The sequence below is a fragment of the Typopeltis vanoorti genome, chromosome 24, assembly GCF_054136105.1.
Source record: "Typopeltis vanoorti isolate ZY-2024b chromosome 24, IOZ_Tvanoo_1.0, whole genome shotgun sequence".
NCBI lineage: Eukaryota > Metazoa > Arthropoda > Arachnida > Uropygi > Thelyphonidae > Typopeltis > Typopeltis vanoorti.
This window is the reverse complement of record NC_143572.1, coordinates 60,597,466-60,615,612: the sequence shown is the minus strand read 5'-3', so window position 1 is coordinate 60,615,612 and position 18,147 is coordinate 60,597,466. Positions and strand designations below refer to the sequence as shown.

The following is an 18,147-nucleotide window of genomic DNA, read 5'->3' as shown; positions in this document are numbered from 1 at the left end:
GGTATTAAACCTGATATCAAAATTGGAGATGTTAATGTCAGCTCTTTGCTTTATGCGGATGATGTTATACTTCTAAATAAATCTGCTACAAGTCTGCAAGATTCTCTGACTAAATTGAATAGCTGTTGTAATAGATATGGTATGAAGGTCAGCAATAAAAAGACAAAGACAATGAAAATAGGCAGAATCATTGAAAATGTAAACTGTGTTGTGAATGGAGAACCTGTGGAACAAGTAAAACATTTCAGCTACTTAGGCACAATTTTACTGAAGATGGTAAATTAAATAGAAATAGACAACAGAATCAGCAAAGATGGTATGGTGGGAAGTCAATTGAATAAATTCATATGGAATAAGAGAGAAATTAGTCGGAACACTAAATTAGCTGTATAGAAGACAGTGTTCAAACCAGTTTTAACTTATGGATCTGAGAGCTGAGTCAGAAGTAAAACACTTCACCAAAGTCTAGAGACCGCAGATATGAGAGTCCTCAGAAAGATCAGAGGCGTGAACAGATGGCATCAATGGCAATATCATATTAAAAATGAGGATATTAGGAAAGAACTTGACATTGTCAGCATCCAGGAATGCATTAGCAGAGCTAATCTCAGGTGGTATGGTCACTTAAATAGAATGGGTGAGGAAAGATTAGCAAAACAAGTGTTCTCTGCCAGGTTTGGCAGGAAAACGACTCAGAGGAAGACCAAGATATAGGTGGATTGATACGGCACAAAGTGCCTTAGACGATAGAAATATAAGATCTGATAATGTTGGAGTCTTGACAAGTAACAGACTGATTTGGAGGAAAATTGTAGATAGGAAGTTAGTAATGATGTAATTTTTTCATGTAGTACTGTCATATCCTGTACACCCCTTGAGGGTACATAGCAGGAATTTGATGATGATGACTCTGGATTTAAGTTTCTTCTCTAAGCCTGCTTCAATCTGTGTTCTCAGGGCCAGGACCTGGTCACAGCAACTTCTTCCCGGCCTGAAGCCAGCTTGTTCAATTGGGAGTGCTCTTTCAATGAGTGGTGAAACTCTTTTAAGGAGAATTTGTTCAAAGAGCTTAAAGGTGGAGCAAAGCAAGGAGATAAGTCATATATTTTTGACTGTCATTATTTGGATCTTTCCTTGGTTTGGACACAGCAATTATTTTGCCTTCTGCCACAGTTTTTGGTAGTTTTCCAGTTGTTATAATATTTGAGAAAAGGGCAGCCAGCCATATTTGACCTCGTTAGCTGAGATGTTTTAGAAACTCGGGGAGGATACCATCCACTTCTGCAGCTTTGCCATTCTTGGTGAGTTTTAAGACTTCCTGCACCTCTTCAAGGAAACTGGCTCTACAAGTTCAGGAAGCTCGGAGGCCCTCTTCAGATTTTTTCTGATGGAAGATTGCACAGTTATTTTCCTGGTAGAGATGGGAGTTATCTTGGAGGGTTTTCAGTAAATAATTAGCCATTTGATCAGGAGTTTTGAAAGCATTGACTTATACCTTTCTTTTTTTCTTAAGATCCAGCATTCTGAGCCATTGAGTACTGTGGGAATTATCATTATTTTATATATCTTTAATTAGAGTTCTTTGCTTAATTAAAATATTCCATATTTTAAAATATGAATATTTAAAAATATTTCATATTTTGTTGTAGTCTGCCCATTGTTATCCATCCATTATTGATTCTGTGTTTGATGGTTTCAAAATAGTCTAGATCTTCAGTGATCATAGGTAACTGAACTGCTTTACATTACAGGCACTATCAGCCAGGGGGGACTTTTGGCCTAAAGCACCAGATGTCGCCACTGGGCACGGCCCTCTGTGACGCCTCCTCCAGACTCTATCTGCCATGACCCCTCCATAGATACGTCGTAGCATCTTGTTCTCGAATACTCTCAGGTGATCATCTTGTCTCGCTGTGAGAGTCCACACTTCAGCACTGTAGAGGAGAACAGGCCTGATCGAAGTCTTGTATAGTCCTACCTTTGTAGTCCAAGACAGCAAGCACGAGGTGAAAAGGGGACACACCTAATAATAGGCCACATTCGCAACATTTACCCGACTCTGGACATCAGCCTCAACTTTGTTGTCTTCAGTCACGAAAGAACCCAAGTACCTAAATACCTTCACCCTCTCAAACTGTGCAGCTCCCTCTGGATCTTGAGGGAGCTGCAGATGGTGACTCATAAAAAGGTATTTTGTCTTCTCAGCGTTTATCTTCAGGCCAACTTCTTCTGCAGCTTCTTCAATAGCAGTAACCAATGCCACTGCGTCATCCCGTTGATGCATCATGATGTTCAGGTTGTCCGCATAGCCAAGAATCCTAACTTACACCCCACGTCAACTCCACCTGACACTTGCTGTGTGTTCCTAATTACTTTTTCCAACACTAGATTGAAGAGAATCGGAGAAAGCCCATCACCCTGCTTCACACTAGTGTGTAATTGAAATGGGTCTGACAGGTCACCTTCTGCTTTCACTCTTGCTCTCAAACCAGCTACTCGCACCTGCACCATTTTTCGGAATTTTCGAGGAATTCCCAGCTCTTCTAACCCTGCCATATTTTTGGGTGTATTATTGAGTCATATGCTTCAAAAAACTCTATGAAAATATTATCAACTTCCTGGTTATATTCCCAGCACTTTTCAAAAACTTGGTGCAGCGTGAAGAGTTGGTCTATTGTAGAACGGTTCCTCCTGAAGCCCATCTGGTAGTCACCACGGCACTCTTCTGCATATGGTGTGAGGCGCATTAGCATGATGTTAGATACAACCTTGTAGCCAGTCGGCAGCAGTGAGATGCCCCTATAGTTGCCATATTGAGCCTAATCTCCTTTCCTATATACTGGGCCTGATTAGCGACTCCTTCCACTCGTCTGGCAACCATTCTTGTCGCCAGATCATCAAGATGAGCCGGTGAAGCTGCTCCAGCAGGACGTCCCCACCATTCTTCAGGAGCTCTGCCAATATGCAGTCCACTCCTGGAGCCTTATTATTTTTCAGCATGCAGATAGCACGAGTAATCTTACTAAATGTCAGCTCTTCAATAAATGGTTCAGCAGTTTGATAAGGAGTATAATCCTCTGATATTGACATTCCGGCATTGATATTCAGCAAGTTCACGAAATATCTATGCCACCAAGCAAGAGCATCTTTTGAGTTTAATAGATTTCCACTCTCATCTCTTATGGTTGCCGCTTGTGTCTGGGCACCTCGCATGGCTTTGATCATCCAGTATATCTCCCATCCATTATTTGTCACCCTATTTCTCTCTATACTAGCCACTTTCTCATTAAGATACTTCCGCTTTTCCCTGCATAGACACGTATTCACCACTCTTCTCACCCTGTCATATGCAGCTTTCTTCCTGCTATCTGCTAGGTAGTTCAATAGTGCTTCCCTTCGTTTCACTACAGCTTCTTCACACTCTCTATTAAACCATGCTTTTCTCCTCCAATCAAATAACAGTGAAACTACCGACAAGAGATTAGTAATAATGTATAAATTTAATCATGTAGTAACAATATAGTAGCCTGTACCCTCCCCTAGGGGGGGGGGGGTACAGGCTACTATATCGTTATTACATATAGTACATAGTGAAATTGATGATGATAATGAAGAAGACTACTTTAGTTAGGCTGATTCAGTATTAAAATGTTGGAGAAAAATGTGAAAACTGACTACTGCTGGCTTGCACACTTTCGTAAAGATAATATTGTGAATGCTTTTCAATAAAGATGAATCATAATTTAGCTCTTTACACATAAAATAGGAAAGCTGATATAGCTGGAGAGCCAACTGAATAAATTTACATGGAATAAGAGAAAAATTAGCCAAAACACTAAACTAACAGTATACAAGACGGTGTTCAACCAATTTTAATTTAGAGATCAGCAAGTTGGTTAAAAATAAAACAGCTGATCAAAGACCAGAGACCACATATGAGAATTCAGAGAAAAATTAGGAAAGTGAACTGACAGCATTTATGGCAGAATCACATTAAAATGAAAATATCAAGAAGAAAACTAACCTAGTTAGCATTCAAGAATGTGTCAGGGAACTAATCTAAGATGCTTTAACAACTTAAACATGAAAAATGAAAAGTTAACAAAATAGGTGTTTGATGGTAGAAAAAAAGACCCAGAGGAGGTCTAAAATTTAGGTGAAGTGATGCAGTTGAAGTACCTCAGAAGACCAAAACATAAACTCTCACAACATTGGAGTCCTGACAAATAACACTCGTGCAGGAAAATTGTTTACAGGAAGTTAGTACTAATGTAAACTTAAACATGCAGTAATATTATAATATTCTGTATATCCATTGATGGTAAATATCAGGAATTTGATTATGATGATGTATACTTGAAAAAGAAAACTTCTTTATTGCTGATGTTAATACAGTAAAACCCCATTTTTACGTTCCCGCAATTTACGTTTTCCTGCCATTTACGTCATTTTCCGTTGGTTCCGTCTTAAGGCCTATTCTTACGAAAAGTTGTTTTCCCCGCCATTAACAACTTGATGTGGACATTATTTCCCGTGATTTGCATTTTTTTCTCGGGTATTTTCAGATCGATTTCTGCAGAAATCTGCGTATTTCTGTTCCCAGATGGCGTTGCTTTCAGCTGTAGTTTCGTTTCCACCATCACAGTGACTTGCAGGTTTGCAGCAGTAATGTAGTGATGAGCGATACCGTGATTTTTCAATCACAGTACGAATTGATATTGCAGAATTTCTGCTACATAATTTAGCATGTGAGAGTTGCTTTCAAGTTGCGATGGTGGATTATCCATGTTAGTAACATGGAGAAAAAAGACAGAAAATGTATTTTGTTAGAAGAAAAGATGGCAATTCTGCGACGTGTAGATTGGAATGCTGGAACACGTGTGCATTTGGCAAAAGATCCTGGACTCTCCGTGTCCACTTTGAACACTATAGTAAAAAAACAGGTCAAGCATTGAACTCAATGCAAAGCAGTCTGGCGCTATGTCAAAAAAAAAAAAAAAAAAAAAAAAAAAAAAAAAAAAAATCAACAATTAAAGATTTTTTAAATAGATAAATGTATGTAATTGTAAATTCATTTATTTTCAGTTATTAAATTTTGTAATCTAGTATGCAGACTCACATACTAGCAGTAAGTCATCTTTCAGCCTTTTTTTAATGTTTTTTAACATTTCCTGCTATTTACACTTTTTTTCACCAGTCCCCTGAAAAGTGTAAAAAAGGGGTTTTACTATATGTGGAAAGTTTACATGGTAACATGTATTTAAACAGGCACTTTTTTTTTAATGACAATGTTTTTGACAATGTACAACTTGTACAACTGAAATATATCTACACTGGAATATCGGATAGGGAGAGAAAGAAACTTCAAAAACTTACCTAATGCAATCTGATGAGGTGGATATAAAAGACATACATCAGTACGAAGACTGTCATTCACCACCTTCCTAAAATATTATATTTAATTAGTTTTATATAATATTTGAGAAATCAAGGTTCTTTAATCATTACCATAGAATTATATAAAGACAGTTATCACTAGGGATGCAAGGTAACAAGAATGCGACTGGCATAAATGGCAGCAGTGAGAAAGTAATTGAAGAGTTGATAAGATGAGGCAAGAGAATAAGCATATAAGAGAGAATGGGACAAAAAGATTTATTTTTGAAAGGGATATTAAATGATTCAAGAGTAGCCCTGTATGGGGGAATCAATGATTAGAGGTGTTGTGAATGAAAAGGTGCACCTTTTCACTCACAACACAATGAGAAGGGTGGCTGAAACATTGGATATGAGGAGTAAGCATGCAAGAGGATTTTTTTTGTGTGTGTTTCCCACCCACAACAGGTTATTAGTAAGCCTATAATAGATTTGTACTATGGGTGGGCTAAGGATTTTTCCCCCTCATTTTTATCAATTTTATATATATATTTTTTGTAATTTATTTATTTTTACACAGTCCAGAAACATCCCGCTTCCAATAAGCGGAGTGGTGGTCTCATACCTAGCGGTGAAATTCATCTCCCATGGTAGTAGACACAAATGATTTGGTACCAACCAAACCAAAAGAGAATGGAACCAAAGAAATGTGAGCGATGATTATGAATAGAATGCTAGCAGAGATGTTCAATGAAAAGAAGTTCATTTTCCTTGCACGGATGGAACAGTATAAAAGAGATGGGCTACATTTAAATGGATCTGGTGCAAGTCAGCTGGAGAACTGTTAAGTAATGACTGAAGTGAATGGAAGACCATGGGGAAGCAAGAAGTGATGTGTGTGAGAGAGCAGGAGATTGGAATAGGAGAGTTTGTAAATGGAAAAGTGAGGGGCATATGTGAAGAGAATGACAGAGAAGGAACACAAAACAGACAGGGAAAAGAGGCAGGATCAACAGGGAGATACTGTGTAAAAAGTGCAGATGGTTACGGAAGTGGATATGTTAGTGTGTAAGAAAGGATTGAGATAGTCAACGATGCAGTGATAACATTTAGGCCTGGGAAGAAGCATAATATTAGTGATGATAGGGGAGGAGTAGCCAGGAGGGGTAGTATGGAGAAGTCATATCAGAGAAGTGGAGTCAGTAAGGCTTGTTATAGGATCAGAAATGAGCTAGTGTGTATGTTTAAAAATGCTATAAGTATTCAAAATAAGAGAAATGAAATTGTAGTGTTAACAGAGTTCATTTGTCCAGAAACTGTTGGAGTAAGTGAGAACTGGTTGGATGAGGATGGCATTCTGATAAGAACTGAGATGCAGGAATATGGAATTTTTCATTGAGACAGACAGGACAGAAAGGGAGTGATGATGATAGCAGAGAAGTTTGCTCCTTGCATGATGCAAAGAACATTGATAGGTAGAAGTAAGGATGTTATCATTCCATTGTATTTAATCAGATTAATGGGAACAGATTTGGTCACCTGGTTTTCAAAAGGATGAAGAAATGTTGGAGAGGGCTCAGAGACAATTGACTAAGACAGCTTCACATCTCTGAAATGTTAAGTATGAAAACTGATTGAGGGAATGCAAACTGTAGAGCCGAGTGTACATAGAAAGGAGGAGTGGACATGATTGATACATATAAGTTGGTAATGGATAATTACTAAATTAACGTGTATGAGATTTTTCATAGAATGACTGGAGACAGGGAGAAGAAAAGGCTATCTCTGTAAACTATATAAGGGCTTCACACCCTGTAGAAGGGTGTGATAAGGGAACGTGGAATAGGTGTTTTTGCATGAAGATTGGAATGCAATACCTGAAAGCATGATGAGTGTAGAGTCATGAATGTATTTAAATCATGGTATAATGAGTTGTGTGTATGTGAGAGAGAGAAGGGGAGGGAGAACCTCTGCAATGAATCTCTTGACTCCATAAAAAGGGGAGTCTGATGATAATAATAAAAGCAAACTTACATTAGTGTAATGAAACAAGTGTTATCCTCAACATAAAATAAATGAACAGAATATATATATTTTATATTTGATTGGATAATTTAAATGTTTTCTAAGTAGAAACTGTTTTTTAAAATGAGATTTTATAAAATAGTATTTTTTTTTAATCAGAAAATATTTTAACATATTGTTTAGTGAAAATAAGGAGCTTAAATAACTTTTATACCATGCCATGGGAAGCAAACTTTCTTCCTGTCCAACATCTTGTACATAGTGTACCAGAGGTCTATATGGATGATACAGAACTAAACAGCAGTCCTGATAAAAAAAAATAATAATAAAAATAAATAAATAATAATAATAAATAAATTTTATACATATTAAAAAATATGCATCTAGCTAAACTATTAAAAGGTCACAAGGCAGTCATAATCTTTCATTAAAAACTCTGAACTCTTTTTGTTTCTACAAGTAACATCAGTCTTGATGAACATGACATTTTGGTGAGCTCTGATACAGTTAATTTATTTACCAATATAAACAGATTAACTATTTATGTTTGTAAATTGAAATTCTCCTCAAAGATTTTGTTTTCTGCAGATGAACTTTGACTGAATGCTTTCATAATGTCTTATTAAAGCATACTGTTCCTTGTGATCATCTGTAATCAAGCTTCCATGAGCTAACTTAGGTTGTAAAGCCTGCACATCCAACAGTTTAGCAATGATGTTATCAGTAGTTTTATTCAATGTTGCACATGCCAAGTGCCTAGCACCAAGAATGTCAATGCTTAAGAAAATAGAGTTGAGAAGCATTTTTTGTAACATGCTCTTGAATGCTTGGACTATTCTTTAATCCACTGGATGCATTAAAGATATAATATTAAGGGAGGGAAAAAGCAAGCTTCACTGAGCAAAGTTCATTTCTATAGAAGTGCAATTGTCAACAGAGAGTCAAAGACTCATTGAGGGAGGCTATAAATCAGCCAAACCAACTGTCATACCTTCTCTTAAATTCATTCACACTATATGCACTCACTATCCTTAAAGACAAACTAATCCACTCACTCACTGCTCGGTGAGAAAAATACCTAGCTCTTACATCTTTCTTGACTGTGAACAAACTTAACTTCCATGGATGTTCTCTCCCCACCGTCCATATAAGGAAAATTTTTGTCAGACGAACACCCATTCAAAAGTTTATATACTTCTATCATATAATACTTCTTTGTCCTGTTAACCAGAGTAGTTTAATCTGCATATTCACAATCTGTACTCATAATCTAAATCCAATAATCCACATATAATCTTTGTAACTCCTCTTTGCACCCTTTCCACAGCTTCTTTATCCCCTTGGAACCCAGGAGACCAAATCTGCACACAATAATCCAGGCGTGGTCATATCAAGGCCTTATAAAGAGGCAAAAAGACTTCCTTTTCCTTACATGTCAAGGTTCACTTCAACATCGCAATTATCTTCTGAGTTGTATTTGCAACTTTTGCTATGTGACCTTTGAACTTCAAATTCCTATCCACCATTATGCTAAAATCTCTAGGCTCATCAGTTTCTTGTAGCATAACCCTGCTAATATAATATGCCACTGGAAATCTTATCGGGCCAGTATGTTAGTAAGCATAAAGTAACTTTACGCTTACTAACATTAAACTAACAGCCATTTTCTTTTGCCCAAATTTCCAGCCTATTCAAATCATTTTGTAAGTGCTGTATATCAGTAGTATCCCTGATTGCCCTATCTTCGCATCATCAGCAAACACTTGCACATCTCCTGTTAGACCCTTCCTAATGTCATTAATGTACAGATTGAACAATAATGACCCAAGAACTGAATCCATCACTAGTCACCTTAAATCTGGCAGATTCACACCCACCCTATACCACTTTTTATATCTGTCTATCAACCATCCCCTGATCTAAGTCAACAGCTAATATTCCACTCTCATATTCTCCAGTTTATGAAACAGGCCTTTTGTGTGGTATCCTATCAAATGCCTTAGCAAAATCCAACATTATCGTATTGTATTCATTTCCTTCATCCAACATGGCCATAACATTGTTATAAAATATGAAAAAATTGCTAAAACATGACCCTCCTTTAGTAAACCCATGCTGCTCCTTGCAGAGTATAGCTTGTCTACCCAGGTGAAAACATGCTACAATTGAAAAGTAAATTATTTCACTAAAAAAATAAAAAATTAAAAAAAAATAAAAAAATAAATAAATTTAACATGAACTTTCTCACTTGCCTCTCCATACAACATTGATGTGCTATAGGTTCCAAATTTCTTGTGTGGGCTACATATATATATATATATATATATATATAATATATAAACTGTCATAATTACAGTAAAAGCCCATTTTTACGTTCCCGCAATTCGCATTTTCCTGCCATTTACGTCATTTTCCGTTGGTCCCGTCTTAAGGCCTATTCTTGCGATATATTGTTTTCCCACCATTAACAACTTGATGTGGACATTATTTCCCGTGCTTTGCAGTTTTTTCTCGGGTGGCAACATTGATTTTCGAATCAATTTCCTCTCATTCAAATCGATTTCTGGAGAAATCTGCGCATTTCTGTTCCCAGATGGCGTTGCTTTTTACTAAACTAATTAGTAAATAGTTTCGTTTCCACCATCATTTTGATTTGCACACTTGCAGCAATAATGTAGTGATGAGCGATACTGTGATTTTTCAATCACAGTATGAATTGATACCGTGAAGTTTTCATATCAGTAATTTTAAACTGTCAGTAGCTTGTGGCACCAGTAACGTGTTGTGATGTGATTTCACATTCACAGCACTGTATTGAAATCGTGAACAAGGATCATACACAAATTGTGAAATCACATTCGCCCTTCTACCAAGTAACAGTTGTTACTTGTGAATATTAGATATCAATGAATAAACCACAGTTCATGAAATATCCCCTCACTAACTTGCAGTGTTGGTGTTCGTAGTCACAATTCAGAAGCGCGTGGTATATTGCAGAATTTCTGGTACATAATTTAGCATGCGATAGTTGTTTTCAAGGTGCAGTGGTGGATGATCCATGTTAGTAACATGGAGAAAAAAGACAGAAAATGTATTTCGGTAGAAGAAAAGATGGCAATTCTGTGACGTGCAGATTGGCATGCCGGAACACATGTGCAATTAGCAAAAGATCTTGGACTCTCCATGTCCACTTTGAACACGATAGTAAAAAACAGGTTAAGCATTGAACTCAATGCAAAGCAATCTGGCGCTATGTCAAAAAAACGAAAATATATTCGGACATCGATATACGATGAATTGGATAAACTTGTGGCAGAGTGGGTTGTTTCTACGAGAGCGTCGGGTATTCTAGTCGATGGTACTATACTCCGAGCAAAAGCCCTTGAATTTGCTGCGAGGTTGGGGATTAATGGTTTTACTGTGTCAAATGGATGGATTGATTGTTTCAAGACTCGTCACAATATTGTGTATAATCAAATGTGTGAAGAAAGTAATAGTTTTGCAGAGAAAACTGTAAACCAGTGGAAACAAGAACTAAAGACTATTATTCAGGACTTCGAACCAAAAAATATTTTCAATGTGGATGAAACTGGGCTCTTTTATAACATTCTGCCGAGTAAAACATTGTGTTTTAAAGGAGAGAAGTATCATGGTGGAAAACTCAGCAAGCAGAGGGTAACTGTTTTGCTCATGCTCAATGCTGATGGATCAGAAAAATTACCTCCACTGGTTAATGATGCCAACAGCACAGCATGGATGATCAGCAGCATCTTCACATCTACCATGTATGCTCTGGATGCTAAAATGGGGGCAAATCACTGCAAAATACTACTACTGCTAGACAAATGTCCTGCACACCCTGAAGATCTGCAGCTCAGAAACATTAGATTAGTGTTCTTTCTCCCTAATTGTACAAGTGAGCTTCAGCCATTAGATCTGGGCATCATCCATGCATTTAAATGGAAATACAGAAAAATGCTTGTTGAAAAAGTGGTGTTTATGCATGATAATGGTATGGACCCAAAACAAATGACCATATCAATCCTTGATGCCATGAATTATGTGCCAAAGCATGGTTGCATGTTACTCCTGAAACCATATCCAACTGTTACTGGAAGACAGGAGTTACATTTGTGGAAGAGGAGAAACAACTACAGGAGGAAGAAGAAGATATGTCAGAGCCCAACAACTGGTATGTGATGGATGAGTCTTCCTCATTTCAAGACTATGTTGATGTTGATGCTGGTGTGATCGCATCAATGGTACTAAGTGTAGAAGACATCCTTTTCAACCACCTTGGTGAAGAAGAAGTGGTTGAAGAAGACCGTGATCAAGAACCTACTAGTAATGGAAGCAATGGAAGCTATCTCTGTGTTGAGGCGGTATATTGCAAGTGCATCAGGAGACAATGGGGCATTTAATGCCATATACACTGTGGAGAGGCAGGTGGAAGTTATAAGAGTGCAGAAAAAGCAAAAACAATCAAACAATTAAAGATTTTTTTAAAATAGATAAATGTAAGTAACTCTAAACTCATTTATTTATATTCAGTTATTAAATTTTTATTCTAGTATGTAGAGTCACATACTAGCAGTAAGTCATCTTTTAGCCTTTTTTTTAATGTTTTTTATATTTCCTGCTATTTACACTTTTTTCCATCAGTCTCCTGGAAAGTGTAAAAAAGGGGTTCTACTGTATATTCCAAACACTTTTTTTCTGAATAGTGGGTTAAATCATCTTCCAAGATTTTGAAAAATTCTGTGTAATGCAATTCCGCCTAATGCAACTGGTTTTTGAAATATGCATATTATAAGACTGTTTTTGTAAGTTTGACAATAGTGAAAATTCGACTTTTAGATTTTTATAGCAGTGTCTGTCACAGATTAGAAATTTTCAGAGTGCTAATAATATTTTTTTATCACAAAAAATAGGTCCTGTGTGTAAAAAAAAATAAAATAATGTTGTTATGGCATTTGTAAAAATTACAATAATTTTAGCTGATTGCTATTCCCTAAAAAACTGAATACTGAGACCCAGAAAGAAAAAACAGTTGTTGGAATAATCAAATTGCAAAGAAATAGTATGAATATAGATAAGTGAAATGATTATTTCATTTCATTTCTCAAGGTAAAATGAAGTTATAGATTTCAGCTAGTGTAATGTGAAATCACACTGAGAAAAGTATGAAATACGAAATTAGAAAAAAGAAGATATAATTCATTTACTGTGAGTGGCTGTGCTGGGTAGGAAGGAGAATGGTTGTGATTGGAACAAACAAAATTTAAATCAATTCAGCAAACGACACGTCTCGGGTAATTCTGAAAGGCCTAGCACAATGCTTAAAAAAAGAATTATTATTACTGAAATGAGCATTCTACAAATAACAATAACCTGTTTTCTAGTGAATCCATTCCCTTTATCCAACTCAGCCATAACACTGCTATAAAATATGAGCAAATTGTTTAAACATGACCTTCCTTTAGTATACCCATGCTGCTCCTTGCAGAGTACAGCTTGTTTGTCTATCCGTTTCTGAATGCAAGCTCTTACCAACTTCTCTAAAATCTTCACTACCACACCAGAGATACTGATAGGTCGGTAGTTAGACATCAGTTTTTGCACCAACCTTGTACAATGGAACTATTATACATTCCTTCCATTCCTGAGCTGAGACTCAAGTTATACAAACATGTGAGAGGCCAAGCCAATTCTGCTGGAAATTCCTTTAGGAAATGTGCCGATATGGAATATCGGCACATATTCTTATCCAGGTTATGCAACAGCTCTTCAACCTCATTTTCAAGCACCTCTAACACTTCATCCAATGTAGCAGTAGCACTATGCACCATGTTACATACACCTGGTTGATATATCTTAGTTGAACAATCAACTGAACAATCTCCTTAGTTTCTGATACTAGAGTACCATCTGCATTCAATAAAGTTATTCTTCCACATTCATTCTTTCTTTTGCTTGCGGCATAAAGATAAAATTCTTTTTCGATTGCCTTTAACCTGTATAGCCAATCTCTTTTCATACTCCAATTAAGCTTTCCGTGCAATACTCCTTACTTTTCTGGCCCGAGCTTTATGTATTTCATAATTCCTCTCATGCTTTATTCTCATGATATTCCTTCCACATCATCTTCTTTTGGATCTCTTGCTAAATAAAGCTGCACATCCATTTCACTCCATCCTATTTATTCTTCGAATACTAGGGATACATTTAGATACTGCCTCATTTAAGCACTTTTTCAAAGATTCCCATGCATTGCTGATATGTTTCCCATTCAGTAACTGATACCTGGGACCAAAGATGGTATTGTTAAGTTCTGAATGAAACTAAAATTAAGTTAATTAACGTTTCCTACAGACTTAACATGGGTTTACATTTTTAATCACATACTGATATATTGGACTTACTAAATTCTTGTAATTTACCTAAGTATTACTAAATTCAGGATATTTTTTCACTACTTTATGTTATAAGGTAAAATATTGTAAATTGCTTAAATGCTTAAACCTTGCTGCTTTTGTGTAAGTACTTACAAATTGCTGGGAGAAAAGATAATCCAATTAAGTAAAAGTGGCTGGAATCTAAACACGTACTACAAGTACACGTGCACCCTTTAGGTAAGCACGTAGTTCCCCCCACACACACACACACACAAACTCAGAAGAGTACGCTAGAATTCCGTATGTGGCGCTAAGTACTGGGTGACGTAGGGTGACGTGGAAAAAGGGGAGGAGGAAAACGATGACGTAGAAGTGATCGGTAGCGCGCGATTTAAAAAGTCGTTGCAGCGCCTAAAACGCTCTCTTACTCTTATGCTCTTGGACTCGTGCTCTGGTGTGTTGGAACCTCCTCGTGGCCCCTTCTTGTCCCCCGCTTTTCGACATGGATTCGAGATAAAGACTGAGGAACTATGCCGTGAAATTCCTGAAAGTTTACCGGTCAGCGATCAGCCCAGAGGAAGGAAATCTCCGATATTTCTGGAGATATCATTACGATGTTGTGCCAGTTAACCAGAGAACAACATATGCCTACTTTCGGCGGCGGAGATAACTACATCTCGGACCCATGAAGAATGCCTCAGAAAAAGCGGAATGAACCAGGAATCGAAAATGATTGTCCAGTCGTACTATGTGAAGTGGCCAAACAGTTCCCCAGCAGTTGGTAATGTACAGTCTATGTTTTTATAAGCAATTGTGTATAAGAAGAAAGTTTGCAATTATAGGAAGGACTCTAGAGATAATATTCTTTTTAAAGTAGAGTGATTATGAAATTTTAGTGAAAGAATTATTGTAAGAGCACGTGGAGCTTACTTAGAGATTCAATTAGCAAATATCCTTAGTATTGAGGAGTATAGAAGAGTATGTTTGATCTATCAAGTAGAAATTGTAAACTATATATGAAGTTCTTTGTTTTGTATGCTATGATAAAGATAGAGAGTTTGAATATTTAATGCTCATTCCTTAGAAATTGTAGATTACTTCATTAATGCGTATTCATAAAGTGTAAGATGCTTCATTTGTAATTAAATGTTTTGCTTTTTAAGTTTAACTGGTACCTTGCCTGATTTTCTTCTCTATTGCATTTTCTCATAAAATTCGGACTACAGCAGGAGATAAGTTAAATAGGGAGGCTACGACTGCATAAATAAGTTCTAGTGAAATAAGATAGCATGCTAAACTGTGTTCTGGTTCCTTGGTTCTGCACTCTTTGTTAATCTAGGATTCAGGGTGGCGCAGGATAATAGAAATTTTCCCTGAATCCGAAAAAGGAATCAGATCCGGTATTGAAACAAAGGAATTGGTGTTGACCATTAGCAATTCCTTTGTCTTATATCCCCTAGCATTGTTCTTAAGAGTGAATAATGGCCCAGAGAGAATATTGAATTTAAAAAGGGTAATTAAAGTGTTAGAGATAAATTCATTTTTAAATTATGTTCTAAAAAAAATACTTCTATGTTCTAAAAAAAATAAATTTTTTTTAGAACATAGAAGAAGAATAAGTAAGACTTTACAAAGGCACAGGAAAATTTTACAGTATTCTCCTAAGCTGGTCATAATTTCCAGCTTTGTAGTTCAGCATGTAACCTGTTCTAATGGGAATTTTCTTGGGAAGTATCTATAATTAGATATAGGTATCCCTTGCTTAATGCAGGATTTGATTAACGCACGAATTAATTGCGACATTCCCTTTATACACGTGGCAAGAGTTTTAATTAACGTGCCTTTAATTTACTCCACAAAAACATGCAAGCCTCGAGGAGTGTTTCCTGGCCTATTTTCTAATCCTATTTTCTTAAAAAGACATTCTCAAAGGCAGTACAAACAACAACGGGAGAAAATGAGATTATGCTCAAAGAATTTTGGAAAAATTTTAACATTGAGCATGCAATTGAAAACATTCATGACTCGTGGGAGCTAGAAGATAAGTGGCTTCTAGCTGCATGAGAGCTGTTTGGAAAAACCTTTTGCCAGAATGCGCTAATGACTTAGGTGGGTTTCAAAATTCTGTGAACGTGGTTGAAGAAATAGTTGCAATTGGTGAAGACTTGGTTTTGATGGTGTTGATGCAGAAGATGTTAAAGAATTATTGGATTCAAAAGATTTCAGTGACAATGATCTTTAAATTGAACAACAACGCACATGCGAAGACAACGAACAAATGGAATGTGAAGATGAGGTTTCAAAGGAGATAATAAGCAAAGAACTGGATGAAATATTTCACAGTTTAGAATCGCTTAACCACCTTATCGGCTATTATGGATCAAATATGCATCTTCATAAGCTTCGTATCGATCATATATTTCAATGTAATATCAATGGTATTACAATTTTAATATACAGTTTGCTTCTATGATAACCTTGACATCTATAGGCGTCTTGGCCAGTAGTGTGGTTTTAAGCAACAAGTAATAGATATGGATCCAGATGTTAATCGAAGAATGCTTGTTTGCCTAGTTCTGAGTCATTTTGCTTGTTATCGTAGAATTCGTGTGGATAAGAAAAAAAGCTCAAACTGTTCAAATGACTCTTGATAACTTTTTTTGATTAAAAAATGCAGTAACTAATGCAAGTACAAGCATTTATTAAACATTTATTTTGCATTCATTTTGTATCTTTCCTAAAAGGTTACCATATAAAATGAATTATTAATACAGTAATCGATCGTGGACGAATTGTAATTTTTACCATTGATTATTATATTTGATTAATGCGATTTCGATATACGCAGTAACATCGAGGGATTAATTAATCGGGTTAATCAAGGGATACCCGTACTTCCCAAGAAAGTACTGCATGATCACTGTCACCAACTGGTGGTAAAATAGTCATATTCTTAACAGAGACCCTTTCTGACTATGAACAAATCTAACACTCTTTGACCTTGAGTTCCTTCTTTCACATGCAGCTTGAGAAAGTTCTCTCTCAACAATTCAATAAATTTCTCTTCATTCTTATCATGAGATTTCTCTTCTACCCAATCAACGTTTGGATAATTAAAGTCACTCATAATGATCACTCGTTTAGTAAATATAAGGCTAAATTGGCAATGCATTTCTTCATCCCCTGTAACTGAGCCGCCAGGTCTGTAGCAACATCCCACTATATATTTCATTCTGTTAGCCTTCACTGTACACCAGATAGCCTCAAACTCACTGCTACATGGGACATTGTTTTCTTGCATTTCTACCCTAACTGGACTTAAGTCGTCTGATATTATTAGCAGTAATCTCCCCCTCCCCCCATCTCTCCTATCTCTTCTGTCATTCCTAAAAATAGTATACCTATTACACTCATTATACTGGTTACCATATCTGATTCTAGCCAAGTTTCACTAATTCCAACTATCTTAGGCCACATCGTATTCAATAAAGAAACAATCTCAACTCATTTGTTTCTGATGCTCCTGGCATTTGTGTACAGACATAACTAATTACTGCCTAGTCTATTCTTATAATTAGATATGCAATCTATTTGGTCTTGTTGTAGAACTTTCTCTTTTCCCTCCCCAGACATACTCAAAAGGTCTGAATCGAAAACATATTTTTCCACCCCTTTGCCACATATGTAACCATGTTCGAAGCCATTTGTATCTTTTGTACTATTTGTATCACTTCTGCATACCATAGATGAACTTTCACAAATAGTTTTCCCATTCCTCCTTTGATGACCTAGTTTCCCTGACTCTCTGAAGTAGGTCTCACACCACTAAGTAAATTTTCCAAGCTCCTGATGTCAAATGAATTCAAGTGCAGGCCATTCCTCTTATAGAAATGTTTTCTGCCATCAAACACACACCCCTCACATCTAAAAACTCACGTTAGAGGTTTAATGGAATATTAACAGCACTGAGAAAGGATTAAAACTAATTTTAAAACTAATTTTAATTTTAATATTTTAATACTTTAATATTTCGTCTCCGTCACAGAGACATCTTCGGGGATTACAAAAACTTTTTGTAACAACACACAAATACTATACAAAGTGAAACTAAAGTCCTATCTAGGTGGTGCGCCCTCTATGGGCATTTGCAGGTGGCCTGGGATGTAAAGAGGGATCTCTAATAATTAAAGTTTCCCAAAGTTTGGGAAGTTTAATGCAACCGTATTTGTTTAAATTAGGTTGATTCCTGAGTGCAGATGCAGATTCAAAGAATAGTCTTTCTTTTTTGAATTTACTATGGTGGACCATGGTAGTTTTTTTCCAGGAGATCCTGTGGGATGTATCCAAAACA

The 18,147-nt window shown here is 36.4% G+C and overlaps 1 protein-coding gene across 3 annotated transcripts in view; it reads right to left on the bottom strand.

Annotated features, from left to right (window-relative positions):
* The window catches only part of CycC (cyclin C), a 251,500-nt gene that overhangs the window by 39,601 nt on the left and 193,752 nt on the right, over positions 1-18,147 (bottom strand). For all 3 annotated transcript variants that reach the window (XM_090414047.1, XM_090414045.1, XM_090414046.1), the window contains exons 7-8: positions 7,616-7,707; positions 5,377-5,444 (exon numbers count right to left, since the gene is read on the bottom strand). In XM_090414047.1, coding sequence (XP_090270173.1) covers positions 5,377-5,444; positions 7,616-7,707 — 160 coding nt within the window. The remainder of the gene's footprint in view (positions 1-5,376; positions 5,445-7,615; positions 7,708-18,147) is intronic.